Source organism: Chiloscyllium plagiosum, unplaced genomic scaffold (genome assembly GCF_037043375.1).
Source record: "Chiloscyllium plagiosum isolate Xiang-an unplaced genomic scaffold, Cpla_swu_hap1 HiC_scaffold_20, whole genome shotgun sequence".
Taxonomy (NCBI): domain Eukaryota; kingdom Metazoa; phylum Chordata; class Chondrichthyes; order Orectolobiformes; family Hemiscylliidae; genus Chiloscyllium; species Chiloscyllium plagiosum.
Genome location: NW_028270158.1, coordinates 29,847,866 through 29,873,055, shown reverse-complemented (window position 1 = coordinate 29,873,055; position 25,190 = coordinate 29,847,866). Strand labels below are relative to the sequence as shown.

At 42.1% G+C, this 25,190-nt stretch overlaps 1 protein-coding gene across 4 annotated transcripts in view; it reads left to right on the top strand.

Moving 5' to 3' along the window:
- Positions 1-25,190, top strand: part of LOC122560734 (ATP-dependent RNA helicase with zinc finger domain-like) — a 569,578-nt gene that overhangs the window by 414,237 nt on the left and 130,151 nt on the right. For all 4 annotated transcript variants that reach the window (XM_087997766.1, XM_043711726.2, XM_087997765.1 and 1 more), the window contains 2 exons: positions 1,237-1,465; positions 11,947-12,160. In XM_087997766.1, coding sequence (XP_087853892.1) covers positions 1,237-1,465; positions 11,947-12,160 — 443 coding nt within the window. The remainder of the gene's footprint in view (positions 1-1,236; positions 1,466-11,946; positions 12,161-25,190) is intronic.

Genomic DNA, 25,190 nt, shown 5'->3' with positions numbered 1-25,190 from the left:
GCAAAGCTGCTTTCTTCCTCTGTCTCTGGATGGTCAGCTGGTCTTTTCTTCTTGCTATGCTGGTCTCCTCAGAAGGCCTCAGATGATTCCAGAGATTTCGGTGGTGGTTCCAAGAGAGCTGTTCCAGGAGGTGAGGTCTGCAGGCGACTACATGTTTTGAAACCTTTAGATGGTTTTCTGGAACTTTCTATAATACTGGCCCATCAGGGAGATACACTTAATAGTTTGAAACGAGTGAATCATTTAGATGGCATGCTACTCTCAGTTTCTTTGTTTAGCAGGACCTGGTGCTTTTCTGTCTGGGCTTTTCTTTGTTTAATGGATAAGTTGTTGGATAAGGTGTCTGTCCAGAATAACTGTTGCGTTTTATATTATGCTAACATCATTAGCACCTGGCTGCTGTTTTTGCACTGTGTCTGGTGTGTGGGTTTTGTGATTTCAGAGTTTCGCTTGGTCAATTAACCCAGCATCCCTTGCTGTTTGGAGAAGTTAGCAATCTATCTGTTTTTTAGCAGCCAGGAGGCTGCTACTCAACCCCCATAAATTCGGCCTTGTCATCACATGGGCTGCTACCATACTCTACCCATTGTCAGCCACTAATCATCCCTATTAGCAGCTTTTCATTCCCCAGACTGACTTTTAACCACTCCTTTTCCTGTCCTATTCTCTCTCTTTGGGCTGTAAGTCTACCTATCATGTTCCACCAACACACAACACCCCCACCCCCACCCCACCCCTCCAACTCCACCCTCACCGACGGGATGTATCTGGGCAACTTAGTACATTGATGCCAGTGTTGAGGCTGTACCGGAACAGCTTGTCTTGGAGTATTGAATCTTCGGTACTGTTGCTGGACTGTTGTCAGGGCCCTTGGCCTCTGTAGTACCCAGTACTACCTTTAGTTATTCCTTGATATCACAAGGAGTGAATTGAAGGGCGTGGCTGCTTAGAAACATATTTAGGTCAGGAAAATGTACTTCATGTAAAAATTGAACCATGATTTTATCTACACTTGCTCCTATGTTTTCAGTTCTTATTTAAATAAATTTACACTTTAACATACTGTGGCACTTACTGGGGTTCAGATAATCATGATTCAAAGGACTTTAAAAGCTTTAAAGCTATTATCTATTTTTAAATTATATTTTTAAAACATGTACATTATAACTGATTCCAGATATCATTGATGTGCAAAAATTCAGAGAAGTTCTTGTTTTTTTTAACTGCTGTTTACAGACAGACAATTCCGAGTCCTGTTTCTAAGCACAGTCAGAACACGGCACACCTACAAAGAACCACCAGCATCAGTGAGACGAAGAGATGCTCAGCTTGAAGAGTCCGCTGAAGATTTGGAGTATGGATTCTTTTCTAGTTATAGGATGCTGAATACCATTCTCACTAGGACACAGTCCCTTGTGGTTGTGGTTGGAGATCCAGTAGCTCTCTGTTCCATTGGCAAATGTCGGTGAGTCAGTGGTTTTCTGTTGCAGCAAGGTGTCAAAAGATTGTATTGATGTAGTTGGAATAATGTTATCAGTGTGATAGTTAACTTGACTTTTATTGTGGTACACATGACTGCACTGTTATTGTATATGTATGCTTTCAGTTTGTGATTAGCCGATTTGATATATCTGTAATAACCATAAGTGGGTTAGATTAGATTACTTACAGTGTGGAAACAGGCCCTTCGGCTCAACAAGTCCACGCCGACCCGCCGAAGCGCAATCCACCCAGACCCATTCCCCTACATTTATCCCTTCACCTAACACTGCGGCAATTTAGCATGGCCAATTCACCTAACCTGCACATTTTTGGATTGTGGGAGGAAACCGAAGCACCCGGAGGAAACCCACGCAGACACGGGGAGAATGTGCAAACTCCACATAGAGAGTCGTCTGAGGCAGGAATTGATCCTGGGTCTGTGGTGCTGTGAGGCAGCAGTGCTAACCACTGTGCCACCGTGCCGCCCATAGTTAGTTTAAGCTAAAACCTAAACTAAACTAAACTAAACTAAACTCAGTTAGCTGGATGGCTTTTTTGCCATGCAGAGTGACAATAACAGTGTGGGTTCAATTCCTTATCGGCTGACGTTACCTTGAAGGATTCTCCGCTTGCCTAAGGCGTGGTGACCCTCTGGTTAAACCAACACTAGTTGTCTCTCTCTAATAAGAGAGAAACCCTATAGTCCGGTAAGACTACGATGATTTTATCTTTTAAAATCATGAAGTTGGAATGACATAAGGCAGGTGAATAGTCCTCAAGCTGTTGTTTAAGATAATTTTGGCTTCTGATTGAATGACTAACTTTCCCTTGTTTTGTGTTAGCTACATGAGAACAGACATTGCTAATATATTTTAAAATGGCCTCCAGTGTGCCAGTGCAGCCTTTGGACAGCTGAAGAATAGTGTGTTTGGTATCAAAGACCTCATATCTGACACCAACTTCATGGTCTACGGGTTGGCCAGATTATCTGACCTTCTGTATGTATCAGAGATGTGGTCAATGTACAGCAGACACCTCAGATCCCAAGAGAAATATTACCAGCAATGTCTCCACAAAATCCAGAAAATGTAATGGCAAGATTGGTAATTCGTTGTCAAGGTTCCCTCTGAAGCCAACAGCCCAGCATCCAGGCACTGATTACAGGTCAATCAGCTGAATTGGGCAGGCCGCATTGTCTGCATGCCTGACACCAGCAACCCAGACAAGCTTTCTACTTTGAGTTGCAACATAGCAAGTAGTTACCAGGAGAACAGAGGAAACACTTCAAGGGCATCCTCAAAGCCTCTCTGGAAAAAATGAACTATCCCCACTGCTTCATGAGAATTTCTTGACCAAGACTGCCTAAACTGGCCAAGAATTCTCAAAGATGCCAAATATTCTGAGGATCTTGAATGGTCCCAGGTGGAGGCCAAGCACAAACTGTGAGAGGAGTGCGCAGAAATCCGAATTTTCGTGCCAAACCTTTAGTCACCTCAGGACGCGTTGTTCTGGAGTGGAAGAAAGTCATTTTTGGTCTTTGGGGTCTGCCTAAGAAGCAGAGGACTAGCTATAATTTGAAAAATTGTGTCATGTTTTCAAAAAAAAACATGTATAATGATGATTGCAAGTACAGCTGAAATACTCTGAAATCAAGAAGGTATTGTAAGATGGTGTGCACTATATAACACTTCATCCAATAAATAGATAATAAGGGATTAATTTAGTTGCTCTTGAGCAGGACCAAGGGCCTGGCTTATAATGTAGAGTCCTTAGTAGAAAAAAAACAGGAAAAGTCAGCATTATAGGCAACAATGTTACGTTCAACTGGCAAAACTATAATATGTAGGAGTCTTAAGCTCAATTTCAACATTCCCTGCAGCAGTGCTAGATCTAGTGCTGGCATCACGGCAGAGTTGTTGGAATCCAGTATTGATGTTCCAGAAGTATTCTGACTTGATCCTGATTAAAATCATTTACACTTATTCCATTATAATAAAATATTCAATCTCAGAAATGTTCTCAAGACAGGTACAAAACAGTGACCTCACACATCACCATGGAGGATAGGTAAACAAATGGATGAATCAGCTTATTTGCATGCCAAAGTAGTTGGTTACAGTTTTTATTGATGAAGCAGGTGGATTACCGAACCCTTAAAACACAATATAATTTAAATTTTTTTAACACTGACAATTGGATTTAATGCAAGAATTACTCTGATGCACAGCATGTACAGAACCACAGCAAGAAATGACCATCATTAGGAAGAATTGTCAATGGGAAGCTAAAACAGTTGATTAGTCACCAAAACATTTGTCCAGAATTTTAAAATCAGTATGTATGAATTTTGAATGACAACAGAAATTGCACCACCTTTTATAGTATTGGTGACAAAGAACAGAAATCCTGATCATGCCTGTTTTTGTAACATTACTGTGAAGTGATTGTTCATTTGCTAATCTTTAGTTTTTGTGTGGAGGCTCTTCTGCCATTAATGACTCGTCTAAATATTTATCTTCATTAAAATATCATTACCTTTCACCTATTGAAATAGTGCCATTTAAATTTCTAAGGATTGTTACCATTAAAATGGTTAAACTTGTTGTGAGTGGAAAAACAATACAACACAATACATTCTAGCCAGGAAGAGGCCTTTTAGCCCATCAAGCTTACATCAATGCCGATTCCTTATTCACACCCATAACTTATTGCCCACACACGATATCTGTCCCTCTGTTTGCCTTATGTTCATGTGTCTACCAAGGTATACCTTCACTGCTGGTGTGCCTACTTTCACCATCTCCACTGGCAGTGTGTTCCAGGCACCTATAACCCTCTGCATAAAAAAAATTCCTTACACTTTTCCCCTCTCACCTTGAACCTATGCCTTCTTATAGTTGTCCTTTCCACCCTGAGAAAAAGCCTCTAACTCTCCACCCTCTCATAATTTTTGTAGATCTTTGTCAGGTCACCCCTCAGCCTCCATCTTTCCAGTGAAAACAATCCGAGTTGATCCGACCTCTCCTCATAACTAAGACCTTCCAGACCAGGCAACATCCTGATGAACCTTCTCTGGACTGTCTCCAAAGCATCCATGTCCTTATGGTAATCTGGCCACCAGAACTGCATGGAATATTCCAAATGTGGCTGGGCTAAAGTTTTGTATGCTGTAACATAACTTGTCAACTTTTAATTTCACTGCCCCAGCGATGAAGGCAAGGCTGAATGATGCCTTGACCACCTTAACTACCTGTGTTGCCACTTGCAGGGCTTTGTGGCCCTGTACTCCCAGATCCTTTTGAATGTCAATGCTCCTAAGGGTTCTGCTATTAATTGTATAATTTGCAGCTGAATTTGATTTTATAAAATGCATCACCTTGCGTTTGTCCGGATTAAATTCCATTTGCCATTTCTCTGCCCAAGTTTGTAATCTGTTTATTTCCTACTGAATACTTTGACAATTTTCCTCACTATCTGCAACTTCACCAGTTTTGGTGTCATCCACAAATTTATTAATCAGACCACCTACATTTTCCTCCAGATCATCTACATATATTACAAACAACAATGCTCCCAGCACTGATCCCTGCAGAACACCACTAGTTACTGATCTGCATTCCGAAAAGAACCCTTCCACTGCTACTCTGTCTTCCATGACCAAGCCAGTTTTATATCTATCTAGCTAACTCACTCATGATCTCTTGAGACTCTATCTTCTGTACCAGCCAAATGCCTTACTAAAAGTCCATTCATACAACATCCACTGCCCTTTCCTCATTAATCACTCTTGTCACCTCTTCAAAAAAATTCGGTCAAGTTATTGAGTCATGACCTTCCCCGCACAAACCCATACTGCCTATGAATAACAAGTCCATTTGCTTCCAAATGTGAATAAATCCTATTTCTCAGTATCTTCTCCAACAGCTTCCCTACTACTGATGTCAGGCTTACTGGCCTGTAATTGCAGGTAATTTTTAAACAAAGGAACAACTTTGTCCATTCTCCAGTCCTCTGGGACCTTGCCTGAGGCCAAAGAGGATGAAAAGGTATCTGTTAAGACCCCAGCTATTTCCTCACTTGCCTCCCACAGTATCCTGGGATAGGTCCTGTCTGGCTCTGGAGACTTCTCTACCTTAAATGTATTTCAAGACACCCAACGTGTTCTCCTTCATTATGTTGACCTGCCCGAGAATATTCTCACACCTTTCCCTAACCTCAACAACCTTGGCCATTCTCCAGTCCTCTGGGACCTCGCCTGAGGCCAAAGAGGATGAAAAGGTATCTATTAAGACCCCAGCTATTCTCTTTGGTGAATACCAATGTAAAGTACTCATTAAGAATCTCACCTACCTCCCCTGGCTCCACACATAACCTCCCTCCTTTATCTTAAATAGGTCTACTGATTTCCTAGCTACCATCTTGCTGCTAATATATGTATTGGGATTCTCCTTAACCCTGCATTTCATATCTCCTTTTAATCCTGATTCCCCGTTTGAGCTCCTTCCAATTTCTCTATATTCTTTAAGGACTTTGTTTGAAGTTGCATATGCCATAGTTAGGCTCTTTTATTAGTCTAAGCTGATAATTTCCCCTGTGATCAAAGGTTTCCAAATCCTGCCATTCTTGTCCTTCATTTTCACAGGAACATTCCTATCCTGCACTGTAATCAACTGGTCCCTAAAAGGCTCCACATTTCAGAGATAGATGTATTCTCAAACAGCCCCTCCCAATCCACATGCTCCAATTCTTGCCTAATTTGGTTACAGTTGGCCTTCCATCAATTTAACACCTTCATCCAAGGTCCAATCTTGTCCTTATTCGTAAGTATCCGCAAACATATGGAATTACAGTCACTATTCCCAAAATATTTCCCCACAGCAACTTTGATCACTTGGCCAGGTTCATTTTCTAATACCAGTTCCAGTATGGCCCCCTCCCTCATTTGACTATCCACATGCTGTTTCAAAAACCCCTCTTGGACATAGCTAACAAATTGCTCTTCATCCAAACCACTGGCACTAGTGAGTATGCAGGATAGTAGAACAGCAGTGACCGAGTGATCAGTTGAAGATATTATGAGCAATTGCACTGTGCGGCAATAACAAATTGTGATGCAACACAATTATGTGTTCACAGCATTTGTGTTGATAGCACTGAATAACTTCCATCTTTGTTTACATAACAGTAATTAATTGTGCGAAACATTTGGAGACCTGCTGAAAATGTTACCTCCACAAATGCAAACATTACTTTTGTTATTTTCATTGGCATAGCTTTGTATTTACTGGATGTCAGATACTAATATATATCCTGCAACTTTTCACATTTATTATTAGAGCTGAGAATAAGGAGGGCAAGAAGTAAATGGTTAAAGTAGGTTGCTCCATGGCTCATGAAAAGGGGCCTAATGTATCTTGACAATGGAGAACAAGGCCCAGTCAGACTTGCCATGATCAAGGCTGAATTGATGGTGATTGACTATGCTACTGAGAGTCAGATTTGCTCCTTGCACTTTGTAGTGATTGGAACTAGGTGGACCTTGTTGACTGCAAGATTCTTCATCGGGATTGTTAACCTGAGCCAATCAGGAAAGCCTGGGCTAACCAAATTCCCCTCTTCACGGTAATGTTCAGGCCCGGGTGTCCCTGGAGATGGAGCATGTAGTGTCTACCAATACTCTAGGTTTCTTTAGGCAAAGGTGGACACCAGGGGTAATGGAGTGCTTTATTTCCCCAACCCCCTAATTCTACTTTACTGGTGGTGGAATGTTAATATAGTTACTTTCATTTGGTGGTTTTTCACTGTATTTTGCACCTACACACACACACACACACACACACACACACACACACACACACACACACACACACACAGAGGAATATGAGCACTACTGTTGTATGACAGTAGTGTAGGAGGAATGGAGAAAGCAAAAGAAAAAAAATCCCCAAGAGATGAGAATCTCAAGAAAAAAAGAAATAACTAGGAGCTCAGAATCTACTCTGTTGAGGACTGACTCCAAGCTAGGTGGCCACAGCCAGTGTACTGGGCACTGGTAAATAAAGGGTGACTTGTTGACGGGACCCTGCCTCTGTAGTTATATCAGTGGTGACGGGAGAAAACAGGATGCTTCTAACTATCATCATGGAGTTGAAGTAAGCATTTCTGGCATCATACCTCTATTTGGGAAGCTTGACTCATTTGGCCCTGCTGTCGAAGATTGGACCCGGTATGTCTAAACAAATACAATATTTCTTCCAAGCAAATTCTGGGGAGAGAAGGAGAGAGAAGGTGAAATGGCAACTGGAATGCCACTACCAGTCACATGCCTCCTCTAAGCAAGAGGGACAATTTAAATCAGGGAATGAGGTTCGATGCTAGAATCATGGAATGGCCCGGTGTGGGTATAAGGCAAGGTTGATGCGGGGCCAGATCCAGTGACTTACAAAATTTGGGTGGGTAGTACTGTCTAGAACAAACATGTGGATCACCTGAAAGCCATTACCTTGCAAATGGGGCAGGAGCAAAACATACCTGGCCCCTCAGAACAGCTCGAAGGCCTGGCAGAAACCGCAGGTGTTCCCCTTGCGTCTAGTGTTGAGGAAGCCTCAGAGTTCGAAATGGATGCAGCCTCGATACCATTGCTGCCAGAAGAAGAGGATGAGATTCTTCCGAGATGTTCAGACGTGAGAGATGAGCCACGGTCCGGTACATGCCTTCTGTGTTAGAGTCCGAGTCGGAGGAACTGGACCCGGGGGAAAGCATGGTAGGAGAAATACCATTGAAAGACCAGGCCTATGTACCTGGACTAGGGGGCAGAGAGATGTAACGATTGGAAATAGGTGGGACCTAATTAACTACAAGTTTCTTGATTGGCCCAGGTTAACAACCCCAGTCAGGAAAGCCTGTGCTGACCAGTATTACCAGAAGATTAGAATCTCTCCAAGACCAACACCCTGGAGTTGTTCAGGGAGAGGTGGGCGCCACAGGGAGTGGAGTGCATTATTTCTCCCTCCAACTCTATTTTGATTTAGTCCCTACCCTCCCCTTCACTGTTTTGATCACACAGCACTGCCCTTTGATGTGAAGGGCAGTGTTTGTCACTGGCCACCCGGGTGTTTTCCTATCTTCCTGGTGGTGGAAATTGAATAAAGATTGGTGCACTTTGTGTCTTTCACTGTGTCTCACACCTGCACACACACACCATGGGTGCTGGGGATAAAATAAGCACTACCGCACTTAGGTGGTAGTGTGGGGGTTAAAACAAAGAGAAAGAAAAAAAAAAAAAAAGAAGAAAAAAAAAAATAAACACAGTCGCCCTTTGATGGGAAAGGCACAAACAAAGAAAAAGAAAAAAAAAAAAAAGAAACAGGAGATTTGGCGACTTGGGTGTTTTCCCTAAAAGAAAAAAAAAAATAGAATCTCTCCAAGACCAACACCCTGGAGTTGTTCAGGGAGAGGTGGGCGCCACAGGGAGTGGAGTGCATTATTTCTCCCTCCAACTCTATTTTGATTTAGTCCCTACCCTCCCCTTCACTGTTTTGATCACACAGCACTGCCCTTTGATGTGAAGGGCAGTGTTTGTCACTGGCCACCCGGGTGTTTTCCTATCTTCCTGGTGGTGGAAATTGAATAAAGATTGGTGCACTTTGTGTCTTCCACTGTGTCTCACACCTGCACACACACACACCATGGGTGCTGGGGAAAAAAAATAATAAGCACTACCGCAGTTAGGTGGTAGTGTGGGGGTTAAAGGAAAAAATAAAGGAAAAAAAAAATAAATTGCTATTAAAAAAAAAAGAAAAATAATAGAATCTCTCCAATTGAGAATTGATTCCAAGCTGGCTGGCTACAACCAGTTCCTGGACCCTCGTAAATAAAAGGTGATTAGATGATGGGAAACTGGCCTCTACAGTTATTTCAGGCTTGGAATGAAAATAGAGGTTGGAACAGAGGAAATTATGGCAGACTCAACATTTTTGTTGAGAATATGTGCATTAAGGGTGGCTAAGATATATTGAGCAATGAGGGATTATCATGATGAACCAATTACTCAGCAGTTAGGAACTTGCAAAGGCAAATGTGAATGCCTTGGAAGAAAATTTTAACCTGATAGATTTTAATAGAAATTGTCTGAATACAGAAAAAAATTGGGAAAAATAGTATAATGTGCATTATATTCAAGGAAGTACATCATATATTTATATGAAAACCAAGGTTGAAATATTGTGATGACCAAAGTACCATTATCTTTCTCTTGAACCCAATTCACCATAGATTGTCCTCAGCCATAACGCTGTTCACTGCCATGTGAAGTTTGCTGGTATAATATGAAGATTACAACAACGCTGTTGAGTTTGTTATCTCAACTGTCTGTACAATATGATGTAGATTTGGATTGTGATTTGTTTGTGGAAGTTTCATCAATGAGATGACATCTTGAGGAATATTGATTGGGCTTTATCTTGAATTGCTAAGGAGTTGACACTTATGCTGAGTTGACATGAAAGTGGTGTTGAATGGAAGAGCAGTCTTGAGGGACCAAATGGCCTACTTCTCCTGTATTTTATGTTCTTACGGTGGATTCTTAAAACAGTGAATCAAAAACATAGTAGTACTGAGCAAAGCTGCCTAAACACAAAGCTACTTTTTAAAATGTTTGTAGAAAGTAATTGAGTGATAGTCATATATTTTCTTGTTCTTTTTAATGTTTGTTTCTTTTATACATTTTCTTTTTTGTACAACAACATTTGCGTGGTGCATCCTTGATTAGTCCATGGCTCGTGCATCCTTGCTTAGTCTTTGTACAGTGCATCCTTGCTTAGTCTTCATACGGTGCATCCTTTCTTAGTCTTTGTACTTGAATTATTCTGTTACTAACAAAATGATAGTGAATGACTTGGAAATTGATAATTGCATTCCATTTAAGCTAAGTAAATGAGTTATATTAATTAATCATGTTATGTGCTTCAAGCAATACAAGAAGATTGCATTTTATTGGAGATATGTCAGATGCTAGTATTTTTGATGAATACACCATGATGTATTTTTGATGTAGAATATATACTTGGCAGTTCTCAGTCTCAGGAATAATTAATAATGTCAGAGTTAGGGATCCTCTTGGAAGGAGCGATCACAATATGGTTGAATTTAGAATACAGAGGGATAGTGTGAAAATAACATCCAATACCAAGGTCTTACACTTAAAACAAAGGAGACTACAATAGGATGAGGGAGTTGTTGGCTAAAGTAGGGTGGAAGCAAAGACTTTATGATGGGACAGTTAACGAGCAGTGGAGGACTTTCAAAGCAATTTTTCAAAATGCTCGGCAAAAGTATATACCAGTGAAAAGGAAGGACTGTAGGAAAAGAGATAATCTGCCATCAGTGTCTAAGAAAACAAGGGAGGCTATCAAATTGAAAGAGAAGGCATACCAAGTGGTCAAGATCAGCAAGAAGCTAGAAGATTGGGAAAGCTTTAAAAGTCAACAGAAAGCCACAAAAAGAGCTATAAAGAAAAGATTGAATTATAAGAATAAACTAGATCAGAATATAAAGGCAGATAACAGAAGTTTCTATAAATATATAAAACAAAAAAGAGTGGCTAAAGTAGCCATTGGTCCTTCAGAGGATGAGAATGGGGATTTAGTCATTGGATCTGAGTAAATGGCTGAAGCATTGAACAAGGATTTTGTGTCAGTCTTCATAATGGAAGACATGAATAACATGCCAGTAACTGACAAAGAGACAAAGGTAGGTGAGGACCTGGGAACAGTCATTATCATGGAAGAGATAGTATTGGGCAAGCTAATGGAGCGAAGGTTAACCAAGTCTCCTGGTCCTGATGGAATGCATCCCAAGGGCACTAAAAGAGATAGCGAGAGAAAAAGCAAGTGCATTTGTGTTAATTTTCCAAAATTCTTTGGGTTGGTGATGTCATTTCCTGTGGTGATGTAATTTCCTATTCTTTATCTCAGAAGGTGGTAGCTGGTGTTTAACTCGATATGTTTGTTGATTGAATTCCGGTTCGAACTCAAAGAAACCCAAACATATAAATAGAAAGCAGGAATTATCAACAATGCTTCACCCGTGGACCCACTGAAGGTGTTACCTAGTAGGGTGACGAAACATCTGGAAATGAACCTTCCAGCTCAGCAAGCAAATCTATATCCATTTATTAATTCTGTTGTTCTAAGATTTTTGAAGATAAGCTAAAATTAAAACTTGGAATATAGAGGAAAATATTTCTGCTGTACTGAGTTACTTCTGCAGCACAACCTTACCAAAATGTCTCCAGTGTATGGACATTGTACTTTCAATAGCAAAGGTTTGATATACTAATGGCATTTCTTACAAGTCAAAATGGTGATGATTTGAGGCACACTGTGATTTCTGACGGAAATCCATGGTGTGAATTGTTAAACTTGAGTTCCGTAAAAGTACTTACTGGGATTGTTCATTTTGTAGGAAAATTTGGGAGCATTTCATCTTCGTTTGTCACAAAAATGGAAGCCTCCACGGAGCCACCTTACATGAGATCAAGACACAGCTTGACAACTTGGAACTCAGCAGAGGATGTGTGCTCAACCCCCTGGCTCCTGAATTCATTCCTCGAACCATTCCAAATTTTACAGCTTTTTCTGTCAGACTCCAGGCGTCACCAGCAAAGACTTGTTCTCAGGTAAAACACATTCTCATATGTGCATTTTGCTGCAGTAGCAGAGATGAATAAACCAATGTTGACAATATGCACTTACCAATAAAAAGAGTAGCTGTTGTGTCCACTAGTTTTCGTAATTTATAAAATTGATTTGGATATGAATTTAGGAGGTCTTTGCAGATGACACCAAAATTGGTGGTGTAGTGGACAGTGAAGAAGGTTGTCTCAGAGCACAATGGGAACTTGATCAGATGGGCTGAGGCATGGCAGATGGAGTTTAATTTAAATAGATATGAGGTGTTGCATTTTGGTAAGGCAATTCAGGGCAGGACTTACACAGTTAATGGTAGGGCCCTAGTGTGGGTTGCCAAACAAAGAGACCTAAGGGTGTATGTGTATAGTTCCTTAAAAGTGGAGTCGCAGGTAGACAGGGTGGCGAAGAAAGTGTTTGACACGCTTACCTTCAGTTGTCAGTGCACTGAGCATAGGAGTTAGGATGTTATGTTGCACCTGTACAGGATACTGGTGAGGCCACTTTTGGAATACTGCATTCAATTCTGATCTCCCTGATACAGGAAATACGTTGTTAAATTTGAGAGGGTTTAGAAATGATTTACAAGGATATTGCCAGGATTGGAGGGTTTGAGCTTCAGAGGAGAGGCTGAATAGACTGGGACTTTTTCCCTTGGAGTGTTGGAGACTGAGGGGTGACCTTGTAGAGTTTTATAAAATCATGAGGGGCATGGATAGGGTTAATAACCAAGGTCTTTTACCCAGGTTAGGGGAGTCCAAAACTAGAGGGCATGTGCTTATGGTGGGGGGTGGGGGGGAGGGAGCTAGGTATAAAAAGCATCTGAGGGGCAATTTTTTCACACAGATGGTGCTGTATGTATGGAGTGAGCTGCCAGAGCAGGTGGTGGAGGTAGACACAATTATGTCATTTAAAAAGGCATCTGGAAGGGTACATGTATAGGGAGATTTAGAGGGATATGGGCCAAATGCTGGAAAACGGGACTGGATCAGATTGGGATATCAGGTCAGTGCAGATGATGAGTTGGACATCTCATTCCATGCTCTATGACTCTATTCAGGGTTCATGCTGTGCAGTGCATTATGCAATGACAAAAAGAGTGGTTCTTCTGCTGTGCTGTAAGATGTATGTTCAGAAATAGAGATGGATTGCAAACCCATTGAAATGTATTAGACCTGTGCTTAATCTAAAAGAATGAGGCTGCAAAGAAAGATACATGAATGACAGCTTGATCAAACAATATGTTCTCAGACAAAATGATTGTGCCTACAGATCCCAGAAGGACTGCTGATCAGATAAGTTTTTTTTGTTAAAGGCATCATTTTGTTGGCCTTCTAAAACATATTTGAAGTCTGAAGCTGCCAATTTTCATGTTAACATCACCTTTGGGTCAAGGAATGCTTTAATACACTTTCTCTTGTGTTGTATTTATCTCAGACTCCGCCCTCTCCTTCCTAGACCTCTCCATTTCTATCTCGGGCGACCGACTCAACACAGACATTTACTACAAACCGACCAACTCCCACAGCTACTAGATTACACCTCCTCCCACCCTGCCCCCTGTAAAAACGCCATCCCATATTCCCAATTCCTTTGCCTCCACTGCATCTGCTCCCAGGAGGACCAATTCCACTACCGAACATCCCAAATGGCCTCCTTTTTCAAAGACTGCAATTTCCCCTCCGACGTGATCGACGATGCTCTCCACCGCATCTCCTCCACTTCCCGCACCTCCGCCCTTGAACCCCGCCCCCTCCAATCGCCACCAGGACAGAACCCCACTGGTCCTCACTTTCCACGCCACCAACCTCCGGATACATCGTATCATCCTCCCTTATTTCCGCCACTTCCAAACGAGCCCACCACCAGGGAAAGATTTCCCTCCCCACCCCTATCAGCATTCCGGAGAGACCACTCCCTCCGTGACTCCCTCGTCAGGTCCACACCCCCCACCAACCCAACCTCCACTCCCGGCACCTTCCCCTGCAACCGCAAGAAGAGCAAAACTTGTGCCCACACCTGCCCCCTCACTTCCCTCCAAGGCCCCAATGGATCCTTCCATATCCGTCGCAAATTCACCTGCACCTGCACACACATTATTTACTATATCCGCTGCACCCGATGTGGTCTCCTCTACATTGCGGAGATAGGCCGCCTACTTGCAGAATGTTTCAGGGAACACCTCTGGGACACCCGCACCAACCAACCCAACCGCCCAGTGGCTGAACACTTTAACTCCCCCTCCCACTCCGCCAAGGACATGCAGGTCCTTGGCCTCCTCCATCGCCAGACCCTGACCACACGACACCTGGAGGAAGAGCACCTCATCTTCCGCCTAGGAACCCTCCAACCACATGGGATGAATGTAGATTTCTCCAGCTTCCTCATTTCCCCTCCGCCCACCTTATCTCAGTCCCAACCCCGGATTCAGCACTGCCTTCTTGATCTGGAGTCTTCTTCCCGACCTCTCCACCCGCACCCCCTCTCTGGACTATCACCCTCACCCTCACCTCCTTCCACCTATCGTATTCCCAGCGCCCCTCCCCCAAATCCCCTTCCCCCTATCTTTTATCTCAGCCCGCTTGGCACACCTTCCTCACTCCTGAAGAAGGGCTTATGCCCGAAACGTCAATTCTCCTGCTCCTCGGATGCTTCCTGGCTTGCTGTGTTTTTCCAGCACCACATTTTTCTACTCTGGTCTCCAGCATCTGCAGTCCTCACTTTCTCCTGTTGTATTTACATGTTTGGTTTAATCCCATGACTACAATCTGAGTGTGCACTACGTAATAGCAGTAGTGAGTTGAAAATGTGTTGCTGGAAAAGTGCAGCAGGTCAGGCAGCATCCAAGGAGCAGGAGAATCGACATTCCGGGCATGAGCCCTTCTTCAGAAAGGGCCTCTGATCTCCAGCATCTCCAGTCCTCACTTTCTCCTAGAAAGTAATAGCAGTAGTACAAACATTAAACTGTATGTCAGATTAAGATAGGAGAATTGGTGACTGTAATGATTTAAACATAGGAACAAGAATAAGCCATTTAACTCCTTGACCCTGCTTTGCTATTCAATATCATCATGGATGATCATAGAGCTCAATACCCTGATCCTGCTCTCCTCCAATATCTCTTGATCTCTTCAGCCACAAGAGCTATATTTACCTCCTTCTTGAAAACACAATATTTTGGCCACAACCACTCCTCATCTCAGTCTAAAAGGTTTATCCCTTTTCTTTAAACTATAACACCTAGTTCTAGACTCACCTACCATCATCCTGCATTGAATCTGTCTAGTGTTAGTGATTGTTGCTATTGTGCACCTCTCTGATTTCTCACATTTAATCCTTGATTATGAATAAGATTTTTTTAAATGGGGCCACAGAGAGACCAAGTGGGGAGTTCTTGGACTAAGGGGGACAAGACCGTGTCGAGGTATGCAGAGATGAGTTCGGTGGGGCAGGAGCAGGCTGAGACAATGGGTTGGCCAGGGCAGTCAGGTTACAGGGACTGGATGTCCATTCTCCAGTTTCCTCATTTCCCCTCCCCCCACCTTGTCTCAGTCAAATCTCTCAAACTCAGCACTGCCTTCCTAACCTGCAATCTTCTTCCTGACCTCTCCGCCCCCACCCCCACTCCGGCCTATCACCCTCACCTTGATCTCCTTCTACCTATCACATTTCCAACGCCCCTCCCCCAAGTCCCTCCTCCCTACCTTTTATCTTAGCCTGCTGGACACACTTTCCTCATTCCTGAAGAAAGGCTCATGCCCGAAACATCGATTCTCCTGCTCCTTGGATGCTGCCTGACCTGCTGCGCTTTTCCAGCAACACATTTTCAGCTCTGAATCCACATTATAAACTTGATTGAAATCATTCTTCTCCAAAATAACTCTAATTACAAGCTTCTGTCTGAAAGAAATCTTTGTTTCCAACTTACAACTTTAGGCACCATCCTTTGCTTCCACTATAAATAGATTAGATTAGATTACTTTACAGTGTGGAAACAGGCCCTTCGGCCCAACAAGTCCACACCGACCCGCCGAAGCGCAAACCATCCATACCCCTACATTTACCCCTTACCTAACACTACGGACAATTTAGCATGGCCAATTCACCTGACCTGCACATCTTTGGACTGTGGGAGGAAACCGGAGCACCCGGAGGAAACCCACGCAGACACTGGGAGAATGTGCAAACTCCACACAGTCAGTCGCCTCAGGCGGGAATTGAACCCGGGTCTCTGGCGCTATGAGGCAGCAGTGCTAACCACTGTGCCACCGTGCCGCCCACCAAGTAGATTCATAGCAAGATGTAGAGGTCAAGATCAAGATAGATGTACCTTATTATATAGAGCATATTGACTTCATTAGTCTTCCCCTCTCATTTCCCATCCAGTGTTACAGATACTCCATTTCTAAAGTCTTTTTAAAAATCATCATGCTCATACAGGTTATGGCACATCTCCGTGGCAACTGGGATTTAAACCCAGAGCTGTAGTTCAGAGATAGCGATGCTATCACTGAGCCACAAGGTCCTTAGCTTCCTGATTGAATGGATATCTTTAATCATCCTGTTCAGACATATTGTAATACACTTCTGGAGCAGATGGGACTTGAACCTGAGTTGTCTGGCTCAGAGGTAGGGCCACTACCATTGCACCACATGAATTCCCTGATTATGTGTGTTCAGATAACTAATAGCCCACATCTGTTCCTTATTTACCTTACATTTTGACATTAATAAAGTTTCATGATGTGTTGCTTTATATCTAAACTATTCAAAATCTTCAAATAGATTTCATTCAGTAGTTCACACCATATATTGTCAATCCTGTGTATTAAACGCTATTCTGGTGTGCACCTGTGTCTTTGTGTATGCCTCAGCACCATGACACTGGATTTTTAATTTGATCATCACAATGTTTGTTAGATTGAAAAGCTTTCAAACCAAATGTGTGCTGGCATGATGCCTTAAGCACTGTCATCTTAAATTATTCTTGAGATTTAAAAAGAAAACGTTGAAGAAAGGCTGTTGCCTCAGATCTTTTAAAAAAACTAATATTGCTTATGGTTTAAGAGATGCATGTGAAATATAGTGGAGACTCAAAATAGAATAAGAAGGTTTTTTAATCTAATTGTTTAGTCACTGGTTCTTTTCTTTGAAATATTAATAGCACAGGCTATGATTCAAAAACATTCCCACCTGTCTCTCCAAACTTTGGCCTGCAAAGCATTCAAATGCTTTATTTGACTGTCAGTCACATTTCTTCTCTCTGTATTTTTATCAAAGAGCCACAGATGGCAAGTGTATAGATGACCTTGAGCAGTGTAGGCCTGTTGCAATTCTCTGCCTCAGTTGATGGCTCTCTAAGCTTATATTGAGCTCTAATTAAGAGTGTATATTGATCACCAGAATGAAAAAATGGTAATTGATGGCAACTCATTAATCTGTCTGTGGAATTAAAATGTGCAAATAAAAAACAGGTTGCATAGACAGTTTTCAGCTGTTTGTTGACGCTGTGAGGAAGTGTACTTAATGTCTATCGCTTGCTTAGTGTTTTGGGTGTGTGTCTATTCCAGAGGACACAATTTTAAACCTGGTCATTTCAAATATTTTATAACAAGAATGATTGACATTGACTTAGCACACAGCACAGGCTGCACAGGTGTATTCAATGTGCTGCCACCATTATGAATTCAAAGTTTTTGGGGGGTTCCCTTCTACCAATAAATAATCAATAGTCTATCCTCAGTTAAAATAAATTCAATATATTCGTCATTAAGCATAAACTTATCTAAATACAACAATTCATGGAGGTGAAGCAGCTACAATATACCAAAAGAGACAATTATTTCACTTTAGTTTGAACCTGGTTTATGCTTGGATGCAATTTGGAGTTTGAATTCCAGGTAGGGGAAGGGAATGGCATATATTTTCACATGTGGAAGTAAACCTGTTTGAGATTTCAGCTTTCTGTAAAAGAGAAACTGATCATCTCAAACCTTTGCACAATTTCCAACCTATTGTTTCTCCACCTCATCCCACAGACAGTAAGAGAGAGACAGACATGGTTAGCTCCTGGCTGTCAGCCAGATGTCATTGACCAAAAGAGGATGAGGACCTGTGTAGCTGTGGGTAATGTTCTTTGTGGTGGCATGGAGTTGGAATAGAAATGATGCCCTCAAAAAGACTATCCACAAACAATTCATTAGCTAATCTGTAAATATTAAGCATTTGACTTAAGTAAAGCATCCAAGTCGAAAGAGTGTTTTGGAAATTGTACACAGAAGAAAGGTAGTAGTGCCTGATGAGGAAATCTAATTTATTAAATTAATTCTTGATGCACTGTCACTAGGAAGTAAAATTGACAAAAATTAATTGAATTGTCACTGAGCAATGTGAAGGTAGATTATTATGAAATAGCAAGGGGCATAATTGCCTTATGATTGGCACAAGTCCAGCTCAATGGATTACTGTTTGAAAGGCTATTTACTTGGGACTTTGGAAGTCAGGATATTGGGTATAGTGAGGGAAGAGGTGCTGTTTGATTCTCCGACATAGCAAGGAATAGTCCAAGGGAGGGAGAGGGAGGCATGAGCAGAAGCCCAGAGACATTAATTGGGTTAGCAGGTATATAATTGTTAACTAGTTAGTTAATCCATGCTATGGCAAAATAGATTGTATATTTGGACAGGGGACATGATAATTTATAGAAAATGAGCTTCCCAAGCAAATAAATCTCCAGGAGATGTCTCCAACTTTTATCTCTTTGACTCAGAGTCATGAGCAAGTTGGAAAAACTAACACATAAAGGAGGGAGAAATTTCTGGACTATTTTATCCAGAATACAATCATGCCCTCGAGGAAAGCACAAGTTCAGGAAAAGAAAGGAGTGACTGATGGAAGCCCTGGGGGGAATTAGAGCAAATTAAGAAAGAAACCCTGCAGTCTCAGACCTTTTTGAACAGTTTCTGACATACTTATTGCCTGTGAGGACAGGAGGAAAACCCACAGGGAGGACAGCTTTCAGATCACTATGACTCACATAGTTGTCTTTTGATGTAAGGGTGGGGACCATGGAACGGCAGAATAGAAAATGGGATAGCATTAGGTCCTCTGATTAGAGGATAGGTAGTGGCTTCTCCAAACAAAAATGAGTATTCCCAAGTTTGTGTTGCATACCCATTGCCAGCTTAAGGGATATCTCACAGTGTCTGGAAAGAAACTTAGAAAGAGAAAGGGTAAATTCAGTTATCATGGTCCACATTGGAATAAGCATTGGATGTAACAAAAAGGAGAAGGTCCTGCTCCAAAATGAAAAGCAGGACCTTGCAAGTAATAGTCTGAGCATTGTTCTCTGAACCACATGCAAATTAGGCATAGGAGCAAGAAATAGAATTAATACGTGGCGATAGAGTCATAGAGAGGTACAGCACGGAAACAGACCCTTCAGTCCAAGCCGACCAGATATTCCAATCCAATCCAGTCCCACCTGCCAGCACCTGGCCCATATCCCTCCAAACCCTTCCTATTCATATCCCCATCCAGATGCCTTTATTAAATGTTGCAATTGTACTAGCCTCCACCACTTCCTCTGGCAGTTCATTCCATACACATACCACCCTCTGCGTGAAAAAGTTGCCCCTTAGGTCTCTTTTATATCTTTTCCCCTCTCACTCTAAACCTATGCCCTCTAGTTCTGGACTCCCCCAACCCAGGGAAAAGACTTTGTCTATTTATCCTATCTATGCCCCTCATCATTTTATAAACCTCTATAAGATCACCCCTCAGCCTCAGTCCAGGGAAAACAGCCCTAGCCTATTCAACCTCTCCCTATAGCTCAACTCCTTCAACCCTTGCAACATCCTTGTAAATCTTTTCTGAACCCTTTCAAGTTTCACAACATCTTTCCACAATATTCCAACAGTGGCCTAACCAATGTCCTGTACAGCCGCAACATGACCTCCCAACTCCTGTACTCAATACTCTGACCAATAAAGGAAAGTATACCAAATGCCTTTTTCACTATCCTATCTACCTGCGACTCCACTTTTGAGGAGCTATGAACTTGTACTCCAAGGTCTCTTGTTCAGCAACACTCCCCAGGACCTTACCATTAAGTTCTGGAATAGTGTGCTGGAAGAGCACAGCAGTTCAGGAGCGGTAAAATCGACGTTTCGGGCAAAAGCCCTTCATCAGGAATAAAGGCAGAGAGCCTGAAGGGTGGAGAGATAAGCTAGAGGAGGGTGGGGGTGGGGAGAAAGTAACATAGAGTACAATAGGTGAGTGGGGGAGGGGATGAAGGTGATAGGTCAGGGAGGGGGGTGGAGTGGATAGGTGGTAAAGAAGATAGGCAGGTAGGACAAGTCATGGGGACAGTGCTGAGCTGGAAGTTTGGAACTAGGGTGAGGTGGGGGAAGGGGAAATGAGGAAACTGTTGAAGTCCACATTGATGCCCTGAGGTTGAAGTGTTCCGAGGCGGAAGATGAGGCGTTCTTCCTCCAGGCCTCTGGTGGTGAGGGAGCGGTGGTGAAGGAGGCCCAGGACCTCCACGTCCTTGGCAGAGTAGGAGGTGGAGTTGAAATGCTGGGCCACAGGGCGGTGTGGTTGATTGGTGCGGGTGTCCCGGAGATGTTCCCTAAAGCGCTCTGCTAGGAGGCGTCCAGTCTCCCCAATGTAGAGAAGACCGCATCCGGAGCAACGGATACAATAAATGATATTGGTGGATGTGCAGGTAAAACTTTGATGGATGTGGAAGGCTCCTTTAGAGCCTTGGATGGAGGTGAGGGAGGAGGTGGGGGCGCAGGTTTTGCTGTTCCTGTGGTGGCAGGGGAACGTGCCAGGTGGTGGGGTCTTTTTGGAGGTGGTGGAAATGTCGGCGGATGATTTGGTTTATGCGAAGGTTGGTAGGGTGGAAGGTGAGCACCAGGGGCGTTCTGTCCTTGTTATGGTGGAGGGGTGGGGTCTGAGGGTGGAGGTGCGGGATGTGGACGAGATGCATTGGAGGGCATCTTTAACCACGTGGGAAGGGCAATTACAGTCTCTAAAGAAGGAGGCCATCTGTTGTGTTCTGTAGTGGAACTGGTCCTCCTGGGAGCAGATCCGGCAGAGGCGGAGGAATTGGGAATACGGGATGGCATCTTTGCAAGAGGTAGGCTGGGAAGAGGTGTAATCCAGGTAGCTGTGGGAGTTGGTGGGTTTGTAAAAAATGTTAGTGTCATGTCGGTCGTTATTAATGGAGATGGAGAGGTCCAGGAAGGGGAGGGAGGTGTCAGAGATGGTCCAGGTAAATTTAAGGTCAGGGTGGAATGTGTTTGTGAAGTTGATGAATTGCTCAATCCTCTCGCGGGAGCAAGAAGTGGCGCCAATGCAGTCATCAATGTGGCGGAGGAAGAGGTGGGGAGTGGTGCCAGTGTAATTATGGAAGATCGACTGTTCTACATAGCCAACAAAGAGACAGGCATAATTGGGGCCCATACGTGTGCCCATGGTTACCCCTTTGGTCTGGAGGAAGTGGGAGGATTTTTACCTTACCATTAAGTGTATAAGTCCTGCTAAGATTTGCTTTCCCAAAATGCAGCACATCGCATTTATCTAAATTAAACTCCATCTGCCACTTCTCAGCCCATTGGCCCATTTGATCAAGATCTCGTTGTAATCTGAGGTAACCTTCTTTTGGTGTCATCAGATTAAATGTCAGAATGTCAATACCAGTTCTGGAACAGGAAGGAGCTGTACTGATGGAGTGAGCTACACATGAATTGGATGATACTCTTGCCATCATGGAAGGGGTTAATTGGGAGGAGACAAAGGTTTTAAAGTTGTAAATTGAGGGTAGTGGGTTGTACCAGAGATGTTATAAACTTTCAAGTAAATGAAGTAGAGCAGCTGAGTATAGAAAAGCTTCAGGTAAAGGAAGACATTGATGGCAAGACTATAAAAATAATTCTAGGATGGGAGTTTTGATTAAATGTAGTGTGCAGAAATCCTATTTGAAATGAGTTAAAATGCATGAACAGCAATGCACAAAGTATCTGTAATAAGACTAGAAACCTGGAGGCAATCATGCATTGGGAGACAGCAAATGTAGTGGGGATCACTAAAACAGAGCTAAATTAAAAATTACAGTGGAACTAAATATTCGAGGCCTAACATACTCAGCAAAGATAGATGGAGAAAATCTAGAGGCAGATGAACCAAACTCATTTGAGATAATGTAATGGCAGTAGAATAATGTAAAATCCATATGGATATAGATAATAGAGGTTTAATCAGACTAATGTAAGGACCACCTAATAATGGAATGGACATGGAGGAAGAAATTTTCTGTCAATTTCAGGAATTGAGCAACAAATAGGATAATAATCACAGGGAATTTCAATTAATCTGATTTAATTAGAAAGGATTGGTAGTTAATGGATAAGGGATTGGAGTTCCTACAATATATTCAAGACTCCTACTTAACCCAATATGTAAGAAGTCCATTGAGAAAATTTGCTATTAAATTTCATTGTGGGGAATGGAGATGGGCAGATAAGAGGATTAAAAATAGGAAAACAGCTTGGCAATAGATGATGAAAAACTAACTTAATTGACGTGAGAAAAGCTGACCTTCGAGGAGCTGAGAATAGAACTTTGGAAAATAAACAGCAATGATACTGGCAAACAACTTTATAAAACAATGACAGGATAAATGTAAACTGGTGGTTTTTTTTCATTCATGTGGGCATCAGTGGCTAAGTCAGTGTTTAATATTTATTCCTAATTGCCTGGAGGGCAGTTAAGTGTCAATCACACTGCTGTGGTTTGGAAGCACCTCTAGTCCAGACCAGGTAAGGACAGCAGTTTCTTTCCCTGAAGATATTAGTGAACCAGATAGGTTTTTCCAACAATCAATTGTAGTTTCATGGTCAGCATTTGATCCTGATTCCAGATAGTTATCCATCTGGCATGCCAAGATTTGAATCCAGTTCCCAGAACATTACCAGGTTTCTGGATTAATGGTCTAATGATATTACTTGGATGGTGTAAGACTAGGTAGGATAAAAGAATAGGGGATTTTTGATTTTTGGACATTAAACTAGCATGGAAGTTGGACATTACTATGTAGCTGAAATTATAAAGATCGTTTTGCAATTTGGAAACATCAAGTTGTGCACATTTTTAGTTGCACAAGACTATGCTGCTTTTGGAGCAGAAAGATTGTTACATTATTGAGCCATAACAGCATCAGAATTTTTTGAATTAAGAGAAGTTGCGTGTCTACAGCCCTCAGAGTGGTCTCATGAATGAGCATCTTTCTACAGACAATGCAGTGTGATCATTTCTAAAAGCAAAACAATAATGATAATTAACTAGCCACCTTGTGGTATGAACTTTTGATTGTCGAAATTTCACTGCCTGTATTTTTTTCAACTCTAATATTTGTGTCAAACTGTTTGTCTTATGAAGGTATATATGTGTGTGTGTGTATTTAGGGTTTGAAAAGTATAATTTAAGTCACATAGACGAGTAATATATGTTAAAGAATTGTGTTTACAGTAAATAGATTTATTTTCCTGTTAATAATGAAACCTGGTGTGAATTGTTTTTTGGCTTCAATAGTGATCTATCAAGCAGATTGATCATCTTGGTATTTTAATTAGATATTTACGCATTTGTGACAGTTTATGGAACAGTGGGACACAATTATCAGTGCACTCTTTCTAGTTAAATCAAAGCAGAGTAAAAATAAATCCATCACTAGAAGTTGCACTGCCGATTAACAAGATCGTATAAAATTAAAAGCAAAGCACTCAACTTTATTTATAAAGGGATAGAATCGAAATGGAGGGAAGATATGCTAAACTTGGATCAAATATTGATCAGACCATACATATGGATAAGGAGAGCAAGATTTAGGAACCTTAGGTGACAAGAAAAATTATGAGCTTGGTCAAAAAGGAAAAGGAGGTGTGCATAGGGTTTAGGAAATTGAAGACAGACATAGCCCTCAAAGAATCTAGTGAAGGCAGAAAGAACTTAAACAAGGAGTTAGGAGAGCTAAAAGGGGCCATGAAATGTCCTTGGCTAACAGGATTAAGGAAAATGCCAAAGTACTTTATATTAGGAGCAAGCGGTTAGCTAGGGAAAGGGTAGATATATTCAAGGACGAAGGAGGGAACTTATATGTGGAGCCAGAGGAATTGTGTGAGGTCCTTAATGAATACTTTGCATCAGTATTCACAAAGGACAGTATTGGTAGGAGTAATGACCACATAGTTGTTTTGTAAACAAAGTCATGTCTGAAGCTGAAACATCCATCATATTGAGTGGCACCACTGACATCCTGATAGAATAGATTCAGAACTTTTAGCACTTTAAAACTGTGGGCCAACATTAGCAACAGATTTTTTTTCACCAAGGTGGCACAGTGGTTAGCACTGCTGCCTCACAGCGCCAGATATCCGGGTTCAATTCCCGCCTCAGGCAACTGTCTGTGTGGAGTTTGCACATTCTCCCTGTGTCTGCTGGGTTTCCTCCGGGTGCTCCGGTTTCCTCCCACAGTCCAAAAATATGCAGGTTATGTGAATTGGCCATGCTAAATTGCCCGTAGTGTTAGGTGAAGGGGTAAACGTAAGGGAATGAGTCTGGGTTGCTCTTCGGAGGGTCGATGTGGCCTTGTTGGGCTGAAGGGCCTGTTTCCACACTGTAAGTAATCTAATCTAATCTAAACCGTCAGTCTCTTGGTTTATATGATGGCTAATCTTTATGAGAGTTGGAACCAATTCACGTTCTTTTGAGGAGTGTGGAAGAAAATGTCAGGAACATGAATAGTACCAAGTGTGCTAGCAAATGATGTGCCAATCTAGTAAAGCTCCAATAAACTACCACACGCGTGTTAAACAGCAAGTGTAGCATATTATAGCAGAGCTAAAATAAATGCTGCAAAGCTGCCATGTATAGTCCTGAATGGTGACAGACAATTAAACAATTAATGGGAAGTGATGGCTTTAGAAACAGAAAATTCTTTTTGATTGCAAAGACCAG